This window comes from Mizuhopecten yessoensis, unplaced genomic scaffold (genome assembly GCF_002113885.1).
Source record: "Mizuhopecten yessoensis strain PY_sf001 unplaced genomic scaffold, ASM211388v2 scaffold1557, whole genome shotgun sequence".
In the NCBI taxonomy this organism is placed as follows: Eukaryota; Metazoa; Mollusca; class Bivalvia; order Pectinida; family Pectinidae; genus Mizuhopecten; species Mizuhopecten yessoensis.
Window position 1 is genome coordinate 471,753 of NW_018404106.1, and position 15,832 is coordinate 487,584.

At 36.1% G+C, this 15,832-nt stretch overlaps 1 protein-coding gene across 2 annotated transcripts; it reads right to left on the minus strand.

Annotated features, from left to right (window-relative positions):
* Positions 1-4,950: 4,950 nt before the first annotated feature.
* On the minus strand, positions 4,951-14,159 carry LOC110465106. 2 transcript variants are annotated; one of them, XM_021520697.1, is made up of 2 exons: positions 14,077-14,159; positions 4,951-6,583 (listed from the first exon to the last, which is right to left on the minus strand). In XM_021520697.1, the coding sequence occupies exon 2, from the start codon at positions 6,578-6,580 to the stop codon at positions 5,063-5,065; it is 1,518 nt and encodes a 505-aa protein (XP_021376372.1). In that variant the 5' UTR covers positions 6,581-6,583; positions 14,077-14,159; the 3' UTR covers positions 4,951-5,062. The 2 variants fall into 2 exon arrangements, 1 of the variants encoding a protein (XP_021376372.1); XR_002464577.1 differs by lacking the exon at positions 4,951-6,583 and adding an exon at positions 12,945-13,028.
* Positions 14,160-15,832: the final 1,673 nt, after the last annotated feature.

Genomic DNA, 15,832 nt, shown 5'->3' on the forward strand with positions numbered 1-15,832 from the left:
CCTCCCGCGATAATGTGATTGACAGTATATACCTCTCCAGCGATAATATGATTGACAGTATATACCTCCCCAGCGATAATATAATTGACAGTATATACCTCNTAACCCCCACCCTCCGTATAAACAGTATATACCTCCCCAAAGATATCCAATTAATTTTCTGATGTATGATTTTACTTTTTTGCCTTGCCAAGCATTGTATGTAAAAGCTAACTTAAATATAAAATTGATAATATGTCATGAAGTTTGATAAAAAGATGTAATCAATAATGAATATTCAGATATCAAAAAACTAAAATATCAACTGGCTTTTGTACCTAACAAGTAAATACAAATAATGGTATTACTTTAAAATGTATTTCTTACTTACTCGTTCTTTAGCCGGCGTCTTCCTGAGCTACCCTGGGATCAGTCCCTTGTTAGCGTAATGTGCCGTGGTAGAGTGACTTGCCACCGTGTGAAGATTATGTCATTTCCATTAGGTGACACTTATATGTGGTCTTCTATTTTCGGTTTAAAGGCAAATTCTTTATGGCTACCGACTTTACATGACCTTGATTGTTCCGTGCACGCAAACTACCGTACCAACTTATTCTCTCTTAGTAACACATAAAAAGGTAATCTGACGACGGGGGCGAACAGTTTAACAGCACAAAAAACAAACACAAGACTAATGACAGATATCAGCAGATATTACGTCTCTGCAGCAATTGCGAAAGTACTTGTTATACTATTTACAAAATACCACAGCATGAAACCACAAAGATTATATCAAAACTCATATTCGATGAAAAACCGCAGAGACAACAAAGAGGGCACGGAAGATACCAAAATTGATCGGCTGCCAAAATTGCAATACTTTGGGTATCTATCGTTTCCTATCCTTTCTGTCGTCCTTCCTACCAGTCTACTTTATTTCCTATTTACTTTCTTTTTTGTCCACTTTCTCTTCTTGGCGGTGTCTCATTGGGCACCCGTCCTCATATGATCCTGTCTGTTGAGATGACGCACGTTAAACCCAACACAAACTAAGCCAACTTGCAGCCACCAAAATGTCCCCTGTATTTAAATAGGATATACAACAAACAGGGTATCAATTAAATATATTTTTATTCTATGAAACATTGTTTTTTCATACAGTATATAAACTTTATTGTACTCATTTTATATATAGACTTAAAGCACAGTTGTGATGTCATCCATTGTGTTTTTTGTATTATATCCAGTGGAGTGTTGGGGTATCACCTATGGCTGTACTATACGTTACTGGTGGCTGTGTACTAAGTTGACATGACCGTCCTATAAGTGACAACTTATCACACGGCTACAGGTTATTTATTGGACAGTTGTGACATCACATTCTTGAGAAGAGATGGGCAGAGCTAAATTGGTGAAATTCAGCGATATAGGTAAAACAAAAATTACAAACACATGGATGTTTTTAGTATAATATTACATCAGTATATGGAATACCAGTGGTGTACTATCCTTAGAATCCAACACATTCAAAATCAACAGCTAGAATCCCCGGCGGTGTATATATCCGTGGAATTTAACACATTGAAATTCCAACAGCTACTCCGTGGAATTCAGTTATTGTGACGTCACATTTACAGGTAACAAAAAAAGTTAATATTCTCTATTACCTATAGCGTGAGGTGGAACCCGCACAGATAAATAGAAGTTCAAATCTTTAAATGTAAGGAGTGGGTTTTGGTTTTGTTGTTTAACGTTCTATTAACAGCCAATGTCATTTAAGGACACTCCTCTGTGTATGTGTGTATGTGTGTATGTGTGTATGGTGTGTATGTGTGTATGTGTGTATGTGTGTATGTGTGTATGTGTGCATGTGTGCTTCGGAAGGGTCTGTTGGTGTATTTGTCTCCTTGTGATAAAGCGGATCATGTTAGGAGAAATAATGAACTCGTACAAAAAATGTTTAAAACCCGTTAGAGGCAAGGATACGTATTAGACAGGGATCTAGGCCTGACAGGTCATGCTTTGGTTTTGAACATCAGTTGCGGAAATAGTTCATATCTAGGGGATAGTTTCCATCGCACAGTATGCTACTTTGTAATTGACGAAAATCCAGACATTTCCTCCAATACCACTTACATTTTAAGCATAAAGATTTAGTTGTTTTAACAAGGGGTTCACCTTATGTAGGACAGTCTAACACGTAACGTGTTTGTATTACACGTTGAAAACGCTGATAATACATGTCTTATCGAAAATAAATTTCTAAGACCATGTAGTTTACAAACATAAATATATCTGACAGGAATTATCTATCGATCTGTAAGAACAAACAGATTCATACTGTTTCTAATACAGGATACATAGATATAAGTTCTATTTATGTGTTATAAAATTACATAACCTTGTCATTGGGCTACTCAGCTCGGCAGGCGGTTCGCAATAATGCGATTGACAGCATATACCTCCCCAAAGATATCAAATCAATTATCTGATACACGATTTTATTTTCCTGCCTTGCTAAGCATATTATGTAAGAGTTAACGTAAATATAAGACTTATGATATTTCTTGAAGTTTGATGAAAAATATGTATTCAAATATCAAAGTTAAGTTATCAAAAAACTAAAATGTCAACTGGCTTAGGAGCCTAACTAAGGTATACAAGTAATGATATTACTTTTAAAAAATAGATATAAAACTAAACACTTATATTATTTTTATTTTTTATTTTATTCAATGAAACATTTGTTTTCTCATACAGTTTACCTTTTTTTTTGTACTTGTCAAATTGTCGATGCAATTAAATATATACAGTATTACACAGCATCAAAAGGCTGTACACATCTTACTTATGCGGACTGATTCATTTTAAGATTTTGTACCAAAGTGAATTTCTACATTGGTAGATATAATGTTTAAACGTAGATGTGACATCGACGATGAATAAAAAATCAAATATGAAAAACGGCGTATCTTGGCATGACGGAATGATTGAAGGGTCACTTCAAACTCATCAAGTTATAAAATGTAGCTAAAATAGGTAAAATTTGGTATATTTGGAATATACAGACATAAACTTGAAAATAATGTAGATATAATAATTGGAGGTTATTATATACCTCTTTATCACAATCCAGTTCGTAGGTCGTCTCAAAGCGGTTCACAAATTAGTATCCGTGGTTATAGGGCCTTTGCAACCAGCCAATTCATTTCTCAACTCCCTGGGGACCATACAGCCGGAGCTACCATTTCGGTGCTAACAGCTAGCATTCAACAATTCTAGCACTGCCCAACCACGTATTCATTTACAGCTGAGTTGACTGGAACAAGCGGAGTAAAGTATCCTGCTCAAAGATACAACACATTGCCGTGCCGTGACGCGAACCCGCAACCCTTCGGTCACGAGCCCGGCGTCCTACCACTGGACTACCGTGCCTCCTTATATGATATATATATTTGATATGTAGTTATGAATGTTAAAATTCCTAGCATTAAGATGAATAAACGGAGAAGTGAATGTGATTTTACTGCAGTTACATTAGCGATGACTTTTGGAATAAAATTCATAAATACTATTTCGACCGCTTCCTTGTTTCTCCAATTTCCTCTCACAATAATCCTCAAAATACAACCGAAATTATTGAAAGAGAAAATTAAGACAATATAAGAGAAAAGTTTTGAAAGAATACATGCTGACAAAATAAAACAAAATATTAGAAATGATTTGAAAGAAAACATAATGTTAAAATAAGACAAAGTTAAAAAGATTTTTTTTTATATACATTAATGACAACTATAAGCTCAAACCGTTACCATTTGTGTTATAGTTAAGGAAATAAGAAGCATTGATAATAAAGACAACAAAACAATATCATTTCTATTAATTTATTCTTCGAATTTTACTATCCAATGGTATACATGAACTATTTAATTATAAAATTGTTCGAAATGTATTTCAAAGGCCAAAGTCCCAGTGATATTGTTTTTTGCATATTGAATCTAAAATAAATATTTGTGTATCACGTTTGAGTAATGCTTTGTCCTCTTGTTTCAGAAGATACCAAAACTGCCAAAACAGAAGCTGAGTAATGGACCAGATTGATTATCACAGAACTAAACAATTTATCATTTCTTCAAGAATTGAAGAAATAAAGTTTAAAACGAAAGTGAAAGTAATTAGTTCTTTTTAAATCTTTGCATGTTGGTTTTGTGACCCTTTCTCTGAAACAAACAATGAATTGTTCTTGTTCCTAGCATGTATAACGTGTACGTTGTCACACAAGCGTTTAGCCAACTGGCCGTCTTTGGTGTTTTGTAACTGATTGTCGCTCAAAGGGTATTACGTTCGATAGGAGTAGGTTTAACTTATTGTCTACAAAAGTGTATACGTTATGGATAAGCTCAATTTCTATTTAGTTATATAAATGTTTGATATACTAAGTTGTGAAGTCCATGAAATAGTATATCAAACTTGTCTGAGTATCGAGTCGATAAAATGTATATTGAAGTAAGGGAAAAGCTCAACGTAAGTAGGGCCTTACATTTGGCCCTGACTGATTGGCTTGTTTTTTCATTTGTTTTCGTAGTTTTTTGGGGGTAACTGTATTTCCAGAATGATTTTGCTTTTTTGTTGTTTTCATGTTTTCAATTTGTGTTTCATTTTCTCCTGTTCGTTTTTGTTCTATTATAATACTCGAAAACCATTTACGTACTGGACGTCTGTAATGGGCTTCAATTGCATCCTTCACTTCGTTTAACTGATTCACGTGTACAGTCGAGTCTTTTAAACACTGTGATATGTCAACGATGCTCTGATCGTCTTCATCCTGCTCTATTGCCTCTTCAAGTGAAACCAGTGATTTAAGTACCAAACTATTCGTATTCGAGTCTTCGTGTTCGAGAGTTGTCTTGAAGTTCGATATGATCTCCAGCACTGCCTTTTTGTTTCGGATTGTTAAAAAGACTCCGGACTGCAAATCACTATTCGTTAGATACGACAGGATGTCTTGCCCGCTTTCTTGGTCACCGTTGAATTCACCAATTACAATTTCTAGCCCTTCAAATGCTTGGGTATGTAAACATTCTTAAGAAAATTTAAGCTCTTTTTTACCCATCGTGTTAACGATAGAGAGTATCTTTAACTTTGTCCATGTACTTAAGTTTATCATGCTAATCGGCAGAAGATGATTTTCATCTAGCACTAGCGAGTTCAATCCCGTCCGATCTTTGACCTCGCCGGTAAGTCTTGGAATTATTTCAATTTTGTTATCAGATAAGTCAACTTTCATCAGTGATTTCGATAAGAGAATACAAAACGGAAATTCAGTCAAGTTGCAATTAGTAAGGCCAAGAACTGTAAGATTTGGAATACGATGCAGACTATCAAAACTACGCGGCCTGAATTGCAAATTTTGTAATCGCAATTGTCCTTTTTTATTGTTGATGCGTTCAAGGTTTTCTTCTGAATACATCAGTTCCTTTTCCTCATATGTCACCGGGGCTTTCGTTTTATCATTCATAAAAAACTGCACCCTGCTAACAAAATACGTGTCATTGGTCGTCAATAAGTGCAACATCAGTCCAAGTTGACCTGAAACATAACGTTTCCGCCCTTTAGGATCTCTTGAAATATCGATAGGTGTAAACGAGTGACGGATCACCCAACAGAGATGCACACATGAGAGGAAACAGTGAAAACAATTGCAAAAACAAAAAATAACAGCAAAAAAATAGTAAGTTGCATACAAACGATAATGGCATGCAATTCTACTGTATTCCTCTAAAACACAGATATATTCATTTCGCAAAAAATCAAACCAAAAGAATGTGCAAGAAACACACAAAAAAAATACCAACGACAGTCCTGTTAGTAATACTTGTTGAAGTATCAGAATAACACATACATGTATTTTTCGTTTTTGAGGTTTTACCATGTGTACAAATTTATCATGCAGTTTGCTTAATTTCTGTATTGGTTCAAGATCCGATCCATTTTGGCAAGAACCAGTGCTTGATGACTTCTCTCTTACATTGTCTGGGGAAACTCTATTTCTACAACAAAAACATGTTATAAGAAATTGAACCACTCTGTTTTGTTGACGGTAGGCTGGTAGGCTGGTATCTGAAACATACTCCCAATACACAGAGCCGTGTGTCTCTATAGCCTCGTTACATTCCTTAACAAATCCAACAAAGCGTTCAATGTAGAGTGCACTACTTGGCAATTTCAACCACAGCGAACTGCAGCTCAGTAATATAGTTGCAATTATAAAGTAAATAAATGGGATATTTTCCAAAACGAACGGTATCATCTGATCTCGGCACTTGTCATCGATAAAATTGTAGGTGGCGTCTGCGTCTAAACTCCTAGTTTGGAATCGCGGACAGGTTTGTATGGTAGTTAGGGTTTCGTTATATATGCATTCCACGACATTACAGCTGAAGGTGTCAAACTGCAACTTGAGGGCTGCCGTCACTGCTGATATGATGAACAGACAGTACAACAAGATTTCTGACGCTCGGAACCAAGGAGGCTGGATGAGTTTGGTGGTGATAGCATCTTCTCGTGAATGGCTTGTAAGTAAATCGATTGCCTGGTCCATTTTCTGTGAAACAAAAGCAATAAATAAAACAAGAAAATGCAGCAAACCTTCTGCAAGTTACTTACTGCCCTTACAGAAATAGAAAGTTGCAGCGATAGCGATATTGCAACGCAAAAATCAGTTAGCCAGAACATGTTGCCAGAAGTGCACAGAATATCACCACTTGCAGTGACATTTTTGTGAAGTTCTGGGGCAGATTTCATATCGTCAGAATGTCACCAGAATATTGCCAGAAGTGCATCACAGATAAGGAATTCCCATGATCATCTCTAACTAAAAATCAACAAACTTACAAAATGGCTGATGAATGATGAAGGAGAGCGCATGGTGACAGGAAACGTTTGATGAAATATGGAGGCTTCAATCATTTTTGGATAAAGTGACATAATATCTTGAGTTATATAAGGTAATGTAGAATATGTTTTTCTTCTATATTTTTACAATCCATGGTCACAAAACACGTAAAATCTTAAATGAGGTGTAGTCAATTTCATGCAACAATAAGATTAATTTGTGTCCGACACAAGTTTACAGATTTTTTTACATTATATACACCAAATATACTTCTGCATGAGCAGACATTTTGCAATTAAAAGATAATGTGTATCTCAATGTTCCAATTGACATTCAATTGCTATATATATACAGTTGTGTGACCGCACAACGGACCAAAATCAGCGTGCGCACATCGTGCATACATTGTGCGCACACCGTCCGCACACCGTCCGCACATCGTCCACAAATGGTGCACTCAACTGAGCAATTTAACAATCGTTTGTCCCGTTGTGCGCTTCTCTCCGCACAACGGTGCGATTGGAAATACATCTGGAAGGCTCGTATGGAATAAGAAACACTATACTGTTTATATAAATTTCTCATCATATCAATTAAGATTATGTTCAATTTTACAATGCGTGTTACACAGTATTTCAGCGACCGTTAGGTTGTTAATAATGGGTTTGGCACCCATGTAGCAGAACAGGTAAATAAATGTTGATGATGAACGGAGTTTTACCTGGCACATAGTGGCTGACACATAGAGCCGATCTATGAAACCGTATGACTGTTATGGAAACACAACTTGACGTTACGTTTTTGTTATTCGCATTTGTTTTGGTCTAGAGGTCCCCTTCACCTGGATTATCAAACCTTGCCAAGTAATGCCTAAGTCACATTTGCTCTACGGCTAGGATACGGCGGCCGTAGATCTCTGAAATCGAGAGATACCTGCGGCGACCGCAGATAATCTGAGGTGGCCTCACGGTCGCCATAGGGCGTATCCCTATCTTTTACAGGCCGTAGGGGTCGCCGTAGGATTATAACGCGGAGTTATAACCTTTTTCATTTCTACGTTCGCCGTAGCAATTAGGCACGCCGCAGCCATGCCGTAAATCTGTTCCACGGCGACCATACGTCGGGCGTACGGTGGCCTTGCGTTTGCCGTGCGGCTAATTGACTTTTTGAACCCCCCAAAAATAGGGGCGGCCGCAGGAATACCACGGGCACCCAAAGGCCGCCTTAAGGCGGCCCTATGGTGCCCGTACGGTGGCTTTGCGGTATGTGACACACACTGCATGCAACGCAAGGCCCACGCACGGCTTCCGTACGCCCGCCGCGCGCCATCCGTACGGCCCCGTGGTAATCTGCGCCATGCGTGGGGCCGGTATATATACCAGTTTTCATATCTGTCATATAGATTGTAGACAAAGTTAAGATGGCGATGAGTGTTCCACAACGGCTGAGGCTGGACTACCTACGGATGGTCTCGGTTGGTCTTTTTCTTAGCCTGCCCACATTTCCCCTTCTCCTTTGCTAATCTCTTCGTGGGAGGCATGGTTTGAAACTGTGAAATTTGGTGATGAAATGTTTTCTTGTGAAATGTCCTAATGTGTGTGGCAAACCCCTCCTTATAAACTCCAGGTGCGTAGTGGTAGCGTTAGTCTGTCAGACCACGCGGTCGCCTTAGGGTCCCCCTGCGGGCGCCTTGCGGGCGCCTTGCGGCTACCTTACGTCTGCCTTGGTATTTGTCAAAAACCTACGGCCGCCGCAGGGACGCCCTAAGGCGACCGTGCGTCATCACTTCAAATGCCGTGCGGCAACCGCAGGTTTTATGTATCCACAAATTCAAAATACGCCGTGCGGCTACCCTAACATATGTGACTGCTATAGTATGTGACCGTGGAAATTCTGCGGCGGACCTATAATTGTTATTGGCCGTAGATATTCCACGGCCGCCGTGGCAAATGTGACTTAGGCAAAATGTTAGTGCCCAAGGTGAAAAAAATACGGTTCAGGTACCTGCATAAGGTAGATATGTTTACCTGTATATGGGACCGCGTCCATACGTGTTATATATTTTTTACATGTGTCGATTTGGGTCGTTTAAAAACACCGAAACACAATTTCTGAATCATTGTTAAGCCATTCCTCAATTTACACCAACCACGATTGTCATCGCACAACGTTCGTCCATCGTCCGCACAAGCGTGCGCAAGCAATAATCGTTCGCACATTGTGCACACATCGTGCGCACACCGCACATCGTGTTACGTTGTGCGTTCGCACTGTTTAATTAACATTTGACTAAAACTTTTAATATGAATGCATCACATTCTGCTTAAGTATTTTGCAGTGTAGTACTTCGTATCAAAATCTTGGTTTAGGTCTTGCTGTAATATTTTTACGGAAGTTCATGTTGCTTACATACAGTACTGTTTTTTTTCATAAAACTGTTCATGATTTTACATTTTCTTAACATTATTGATACAGTTGTTGGATCGCATAACGTTACACAGTGTGCAGTGTAAGGACGGTGTGTGCACGATGTGTGAACGATGATTGAGTGCGCACATTTGTGCGCACAATGAACGAACGTTGTGTGATTACAATCGTGGTTGGTGTAAAATGAAGAATAGCTTAACAACAATATATACTGTTCAGTGTTTAAACATATCCACTTGATTTTTTCCAAATCGACACATGTGAAATTACCGCATATTTGAACACGATCCCATATACAGGTAAACATTGCACTTTGTACATGTAGCAGGACCTTAGTTTTCTGACCCGGGGCGTAACTCGTCATGTTGTGAAAATCCAGGTGAAGGGGAGCTATGGACCAAAACAAATGCAATTGACAAATATCTAACGTCCAGATGTTTTTTCATAACGGTCCTACGGTAATATAGATCAACCAATGTAACAAATCGCACATTTGTGCGGAGAGAAAAACACAGCGAGGCGAACGAATTTTAAATAGCACAATTGTGCGCTCGGTGTGCACAAGATGTTGATGCGTCGGGCGGTCACACAACTGTAAGTAAGGGGAAATCATGTTATATTGCAAAGCTAGAAATTTCAATATGCAACCGTCATGATTATGTTCAGCCGTTATATCTTAACATTTATTGTCTACGCTTACATTAACTCAATAACCATTATATCCATTAATTTTAATACACACAGTGAAAATATTATCGGAAAACGGTACAATAACTAAACAGATTAAACAAATATTAACGGACCATTCTCAAAGAGGTGGAAAATAAACGATTTTGAGACGTGCAAATTGCATTCTTGTCTGGTGGTGCATTGGTTAACGAACTCGTCTTTCACCAAGACGGCCAGGATTCGATTCCCCTATCTGACGCGATAGGATATTGAGGTCACTTGTCCGAACACGCTGGTTTTCTCCATGTATTCTGGTTTCCTCAAACGTTCAGACAAAACGCGAACTAAGATTAGGGTTAACGAGAGTGATTAAAAATATGTTGATATATCTTGTTTTATAAGTGTTTAATAATAAGTTTTTTTTGATAAAGGTGTACCAATAAGTGTTGGTTAGACATCTAATTGTTAAAATAAGATTGATGCATTGAATAAGATTTGGTTTGTTTGTTTGTGATTTACGTCCTATTAACAGCACTGGTCGTTTATGGAAGTGCCAGGTTTTAGTGGTTGAAGAAAGCCAGAAGTACCCAGACAAAAACCACCGACCTGCGGCCAGTACCTGGCGATTGCTCCACGTAGGCGTACGACCCCGACCGAGTGCTGGAGGGCTAGTGATAGCAGAATGTCAGACGCCTTAACCACTCGGCCACCGCGGCCTTCATTGTAAATGAGAGAAAAATCAAATTCTATAGCAAAGCTTGAAATTTCAATGTGCAATCATCATGATTATGTTCAGCCGTTATATCTATACATTTACAGACTACGCTGGCATTTGCTATATAACTATTTTACCCATTGTTTCTTATTCAATGAAATTAAAAAAAAAACTATTATCGTAAAACGGTACAATTACTGAACAGATTAAAAAAACATAAAAACGAACTATTTTAAAAAAGGTGAAAAAAACAAACCATTTTGAGACGAGCAAATTACATTCTTGGTGCGCATTGGATACCGCACTCGTCTTTTACCAAAACGGCCGGGGTTCGATTCCCCGATCTGACGTGATAAGTTATTGGGTCACTTGCCCGAGCACGTTGGTTTTTCTCGAGGTATTCTAGTTTCCTCCTACGTTCAGACCAAACGCGAACTAAGATCAGGGTCAACAGGAGTGGTTAGATATATTGATATAGCTTGTTTCATAATTGTTGAAAAAATAAATGAAGTAATTTGCGAACAGATTGCTTTTTGTAAAAGAATGAATTAAATGTTGTTGTATTTATGGAAATTGCAAACATTATAGGTCAAATATTGGTATTTAGATTAACAACTTGAATTCCGTCGCCTTAGATAGCAAATGGGGGAAGAAGAAAAAAAGTCATTTTGAATTTCAATTATATTATGAGAATGCTGAGACCTCGTTCTTTATAAAAGGGCTACTGTTTCTACGTTACGGTAATTGTTACACGTATATTATAGGGTATTTCGATGCCTTAAGAGGATTATTTAGTGAAGTAAGTTTATTTTATAATCTTTTCAGGAAATTCTTCATGAGGATATAGTTGGATAATCCTTTTCTTGGCATTTCTTATCGGTAATGTAGTAATCCTTAACTGTACAACCATAAGTTTTAGAATTATCAGTAACAAATACAACAATGAATATAACTATATCATTAATATAATTTCAACAAGCAAGCAAACTCTATTCTCTTTTAAAGAAGATAGATCAATGAAAATAACGGAAAGAATGTCTTTACACTATAACTCACAAAATATATAAAACTTAGTTTAAATGATGTAAAATAGTAAATACATCAACTTGAAACAACAAGGAAGAACCTATTTTTAGAATTGCACAAAACGCCACTTTATTTAATGGCTGCAGAAAATAATTGATAAACAAAAACAAATACAGTGTATTGTAAAACATGTCTGGAATAAAGTATGGTTCATTTTAAAAGTCCTGATTCACTGCAGTGCAAGAGGTCAAGATTTGTTCATAATTAACAAAACATATACAGGATATTTAACGGCTTTCCATTGAATACGATCTATTAAACGCATTTGGCAGATTATCGATATGTTTAAAGACTGCGAAGCGCGAGTGAACATATCGGTATAATATGTTATAACAGTGAAATATATATGGTGTTCAACTAGAAAATAAATAAATTTGCTATTAATTACATTTTAAAGTAACACTATGCAGTTATTACTGCAGCAAATTATGTTGCAAAGGTATACATAATCCTTCCACTTTTTCTGCTGTCACTTTATATGAACTTGAAACTGAGGAAACTGAAAATGGACGCAGTGTTAGACTCCCTATTGCATCAATGTGTCTTAATGCATAAAAATAATGTTATTTTCCCTGTCCTTTGTAAAGAACGGATATGAATCAATTCAATCAGTCATTTATTTCAGTTACTCTGAGCACAAATTTGTCTGACTAGGTTGAGAGATAAAGAACAGAGCTATATATATTCCCAATTTGTCTTAAAAAAGGAGTATAATGTTTCCGAGGAATTCTTCAAATAGAGACATTAAACACATGTGTCTTTAAACGAATTGTTTTGACTTCTTTCGTTGGACGCCCCATTTTAAACAGAGGCATAACATATGGATTGTTAAATGTCTCTAAGTATTTAAGGCTAAGGGTTCAAACAAGATAAACGATATTATTATCATTGCCATTTTTCTCAAATAGTGTTTACTTCCTTTTTAAAAGAAATATTCCATAAGCATCACATGTTATCGTGCATATTACTAAATGGTATTTATTGGAAATCAAAAATAGAAAACAAAGCAGAAAAAATGAAAAACTGCGAAGTCGGAACCTTGCCATTGCGAAGCCTACACTTAACGTTTGTTACAAAGCAGGATTTAAATGTATGTATTGGCCGCAAAAAAATACGGAAATTGCCTGAGAAAGTTACTTTAAGTCAGAAAAAAATGTGTTTACTCACCTCCTATATAGAATTATAAGTAGAATACTTCAAGGCAAATACAAATCGGAATGGAACTCGCCGCACGATTTTAACTGATGCAGCGGTAACCTTAACATAAAAGAGTTAATTTAATAATTATGATTAAAATGGATCAATTGAAAACAATTTTAAACATAAGCAATATAAAATGCTTATTAAAATGAAAACACGATATTAAAGGTAATTTTTATTTCCGTTTTATCCTTTTTTTAATTTCTACGTTTTGGTGGCCTAATGGTTGATCTAGGTTAGTGCTTGTTTATCGCCGATTGTGACATATAATCCCTTTTTTCTTAGTTATAAATTTGTGAAATATCGTCAAATGGATTTTTATGAAATATATTTCTGGACGAATATTGTTTCTCGAATCGTAGCACAGCGGGTGTATTTCAATTTGGTTCATATCTATATTGGCATTTCCATTGAAATGTGTCTTGTAATTTTTTTATGTGATATGAAACATTATGATTTTGATTCTTGTCAAAATTAAATTGTTCTGATCATGATAAATATCCGTTTTAGTAGCAATTATAACAGGACATACGAATTAAGGAAGATTGATTACTTGAAATTAATTTATAATTAATGAGACATCCGAATGCATATACATTTGTATGTACAAGAATAATTATAAAGTTGTTTCAAGAAATACTAACTTTTCTTTGATCGAATATATCTAAAACGCTCAATGAAACTAAAAGCTAAAGATGAACAAATCATGTAATGAACTTTGGGTTAAGGCTTATTTATATTTAAATGATAATATGAATTAAAGTACAACAGAGAGGTTTGACTAAATCGAAACCATTATTCGAAAATGCTCTTGTGAGTTTCCTAATTACATCCTGAAGACGAATTAGACCTCTGCTAATGCATTTCTAAAAACTGTAAAAGTACTTATTTTAGCGAACACAAATTTAAGATTATCAATAAATGTGAACAGACAAGCGCGTTGATGAACTTGCGCACTCACAGTATATGCAAAAAAAATCTAAAAATTGAAACATCAATGAGCAAAGTCGTAATTTATCGGAACATTTCAAGGCTAAAAAATTAAATCTGATAACTGCTAAATATGTATGCTAACAAAATGTAAGAATGACGAAATAACACTTACCTGTGTTTAGGAAGAGAGCATATCTGTTGGATAAAATCTAAAACACAACTGGCTTTAATTTATACTTCATATGGACTGGTATGGTTAAGTGATTGGGAAACGAATGTTTTTTTAAGCAAACGTAACACCATTATCTATCACGTGGTATCATCGTCTGTGATGTAAAATCACCAAAATTTCAAAGGTTAAATAGATATAAACCATAGGGTATTGATTTTATTTGTTGTATATGCTTAAAGGAGATTTTAGCTATCAGGGGTTATCAGAAGATTTCATTTAGGATTATTAATATCTCAGTAAGATATAGTTCGGTATTTCTTGATACTATCCAATGTTAAATTGTCGTTTATGTAAGGTAGGAAGTTGAATTTATAAAAGTATGCTATAACTGTGTATTGTGTGTATCACAACATAGCGATTTTCCATATTGTTGTATTAAATCTGACAGAGTAAGGTATAAAGTTAAAATATAGAATGACCATTTTCACTATCTATATAAGTGTTCCATATAAATCACACATTGTATTGTATTTTGGGTTCGAATTCTTGACCTCAACCATTGACAATACTACACTTTATCCATATAAATCACACATTGTATTGTATTTTGGGTTCGAATTCTTGACCTCAACCATTGACAATACTACACTTTACCAATAATGTTATCCAGTAAATGTTACTCTATAGCATCATAGTGAAGGATGAATTATAAATATGACTGGTACTGTGGTTCCCTTTACCTGAAGTCAGAGTTTTGCGTGCTTAATTTTAATTTTTCATATAACATACCTGGTATTCATTGCAATAGAAAAGATATTATTGAATGATTAGTAAACTTTCCTACGACAAATATGTTAATATTGAACAATTTGTCATAATGACGTTCTTATCAAAATTTGTGTGGAAGGGGGTCGCGGTGGCAAAGGAATAAAGGCGTCTGACATTCTGTTCCCACTAGCCCCCCACCTACGTATGGCAGGCACCAGGTAGTTACTATGTTACCCATGGGATATGTACCTACTTAACTCTCTCTTTACTTCAAAGCACGGCAGGGTCCCCTAGGTCAAGATAAAACACATCATACTGTGCTATTTTTTTTTTGTTTTATTATTTCCCCAATTTCTACATTAACCTGACAGAATGACTAGTGTATTTCTTGTATATTATCATTGTCCTAAACACCTTTCAAGCACTTGAAACGAGCGTCGATATAATATGCAAACAGTTTATTTACAAGAATCGTTTGCATTGAACACTGATTGGTTACGATTGGAGAAAATATGAGTGTCACTTCTGTCAGACCAAAGAAATAAAGATAACACAAAAATGCATATCAAGAGGACACGTTTGGATGATAATATGCTTATCAATTTCTCAATCTTTCAGTATTTGAACAGATAGTGTTAGAACTCAGATTCGTCTTGTTAGTCTTATTAAGAAACTGTTTTTCTCACGAGAACTTTTCGTATAAAAGTTTAGGCGGAGTCGAACAACTTCTATAGTTGTATTCATCTTTAATCATTATTTAAATCTAAAAACAAGCCTTAACCAAACTTCATTACATGGTTTGATTCTCATCATTCTTTTAGATTCCCTGAGCATTAAAAACACTTTCAATCCAAGAAAAGGTTGTAATTCTTAAAAGAACCTTAAAAGTATACCTGAACATATTTGTGCATTTGAAAGTCTTTGGCGGTCGGTTGGTGCAGTGGATAGCGCACGTTTCTTTCACCAAGGCGGCAACAATGGTATAGTG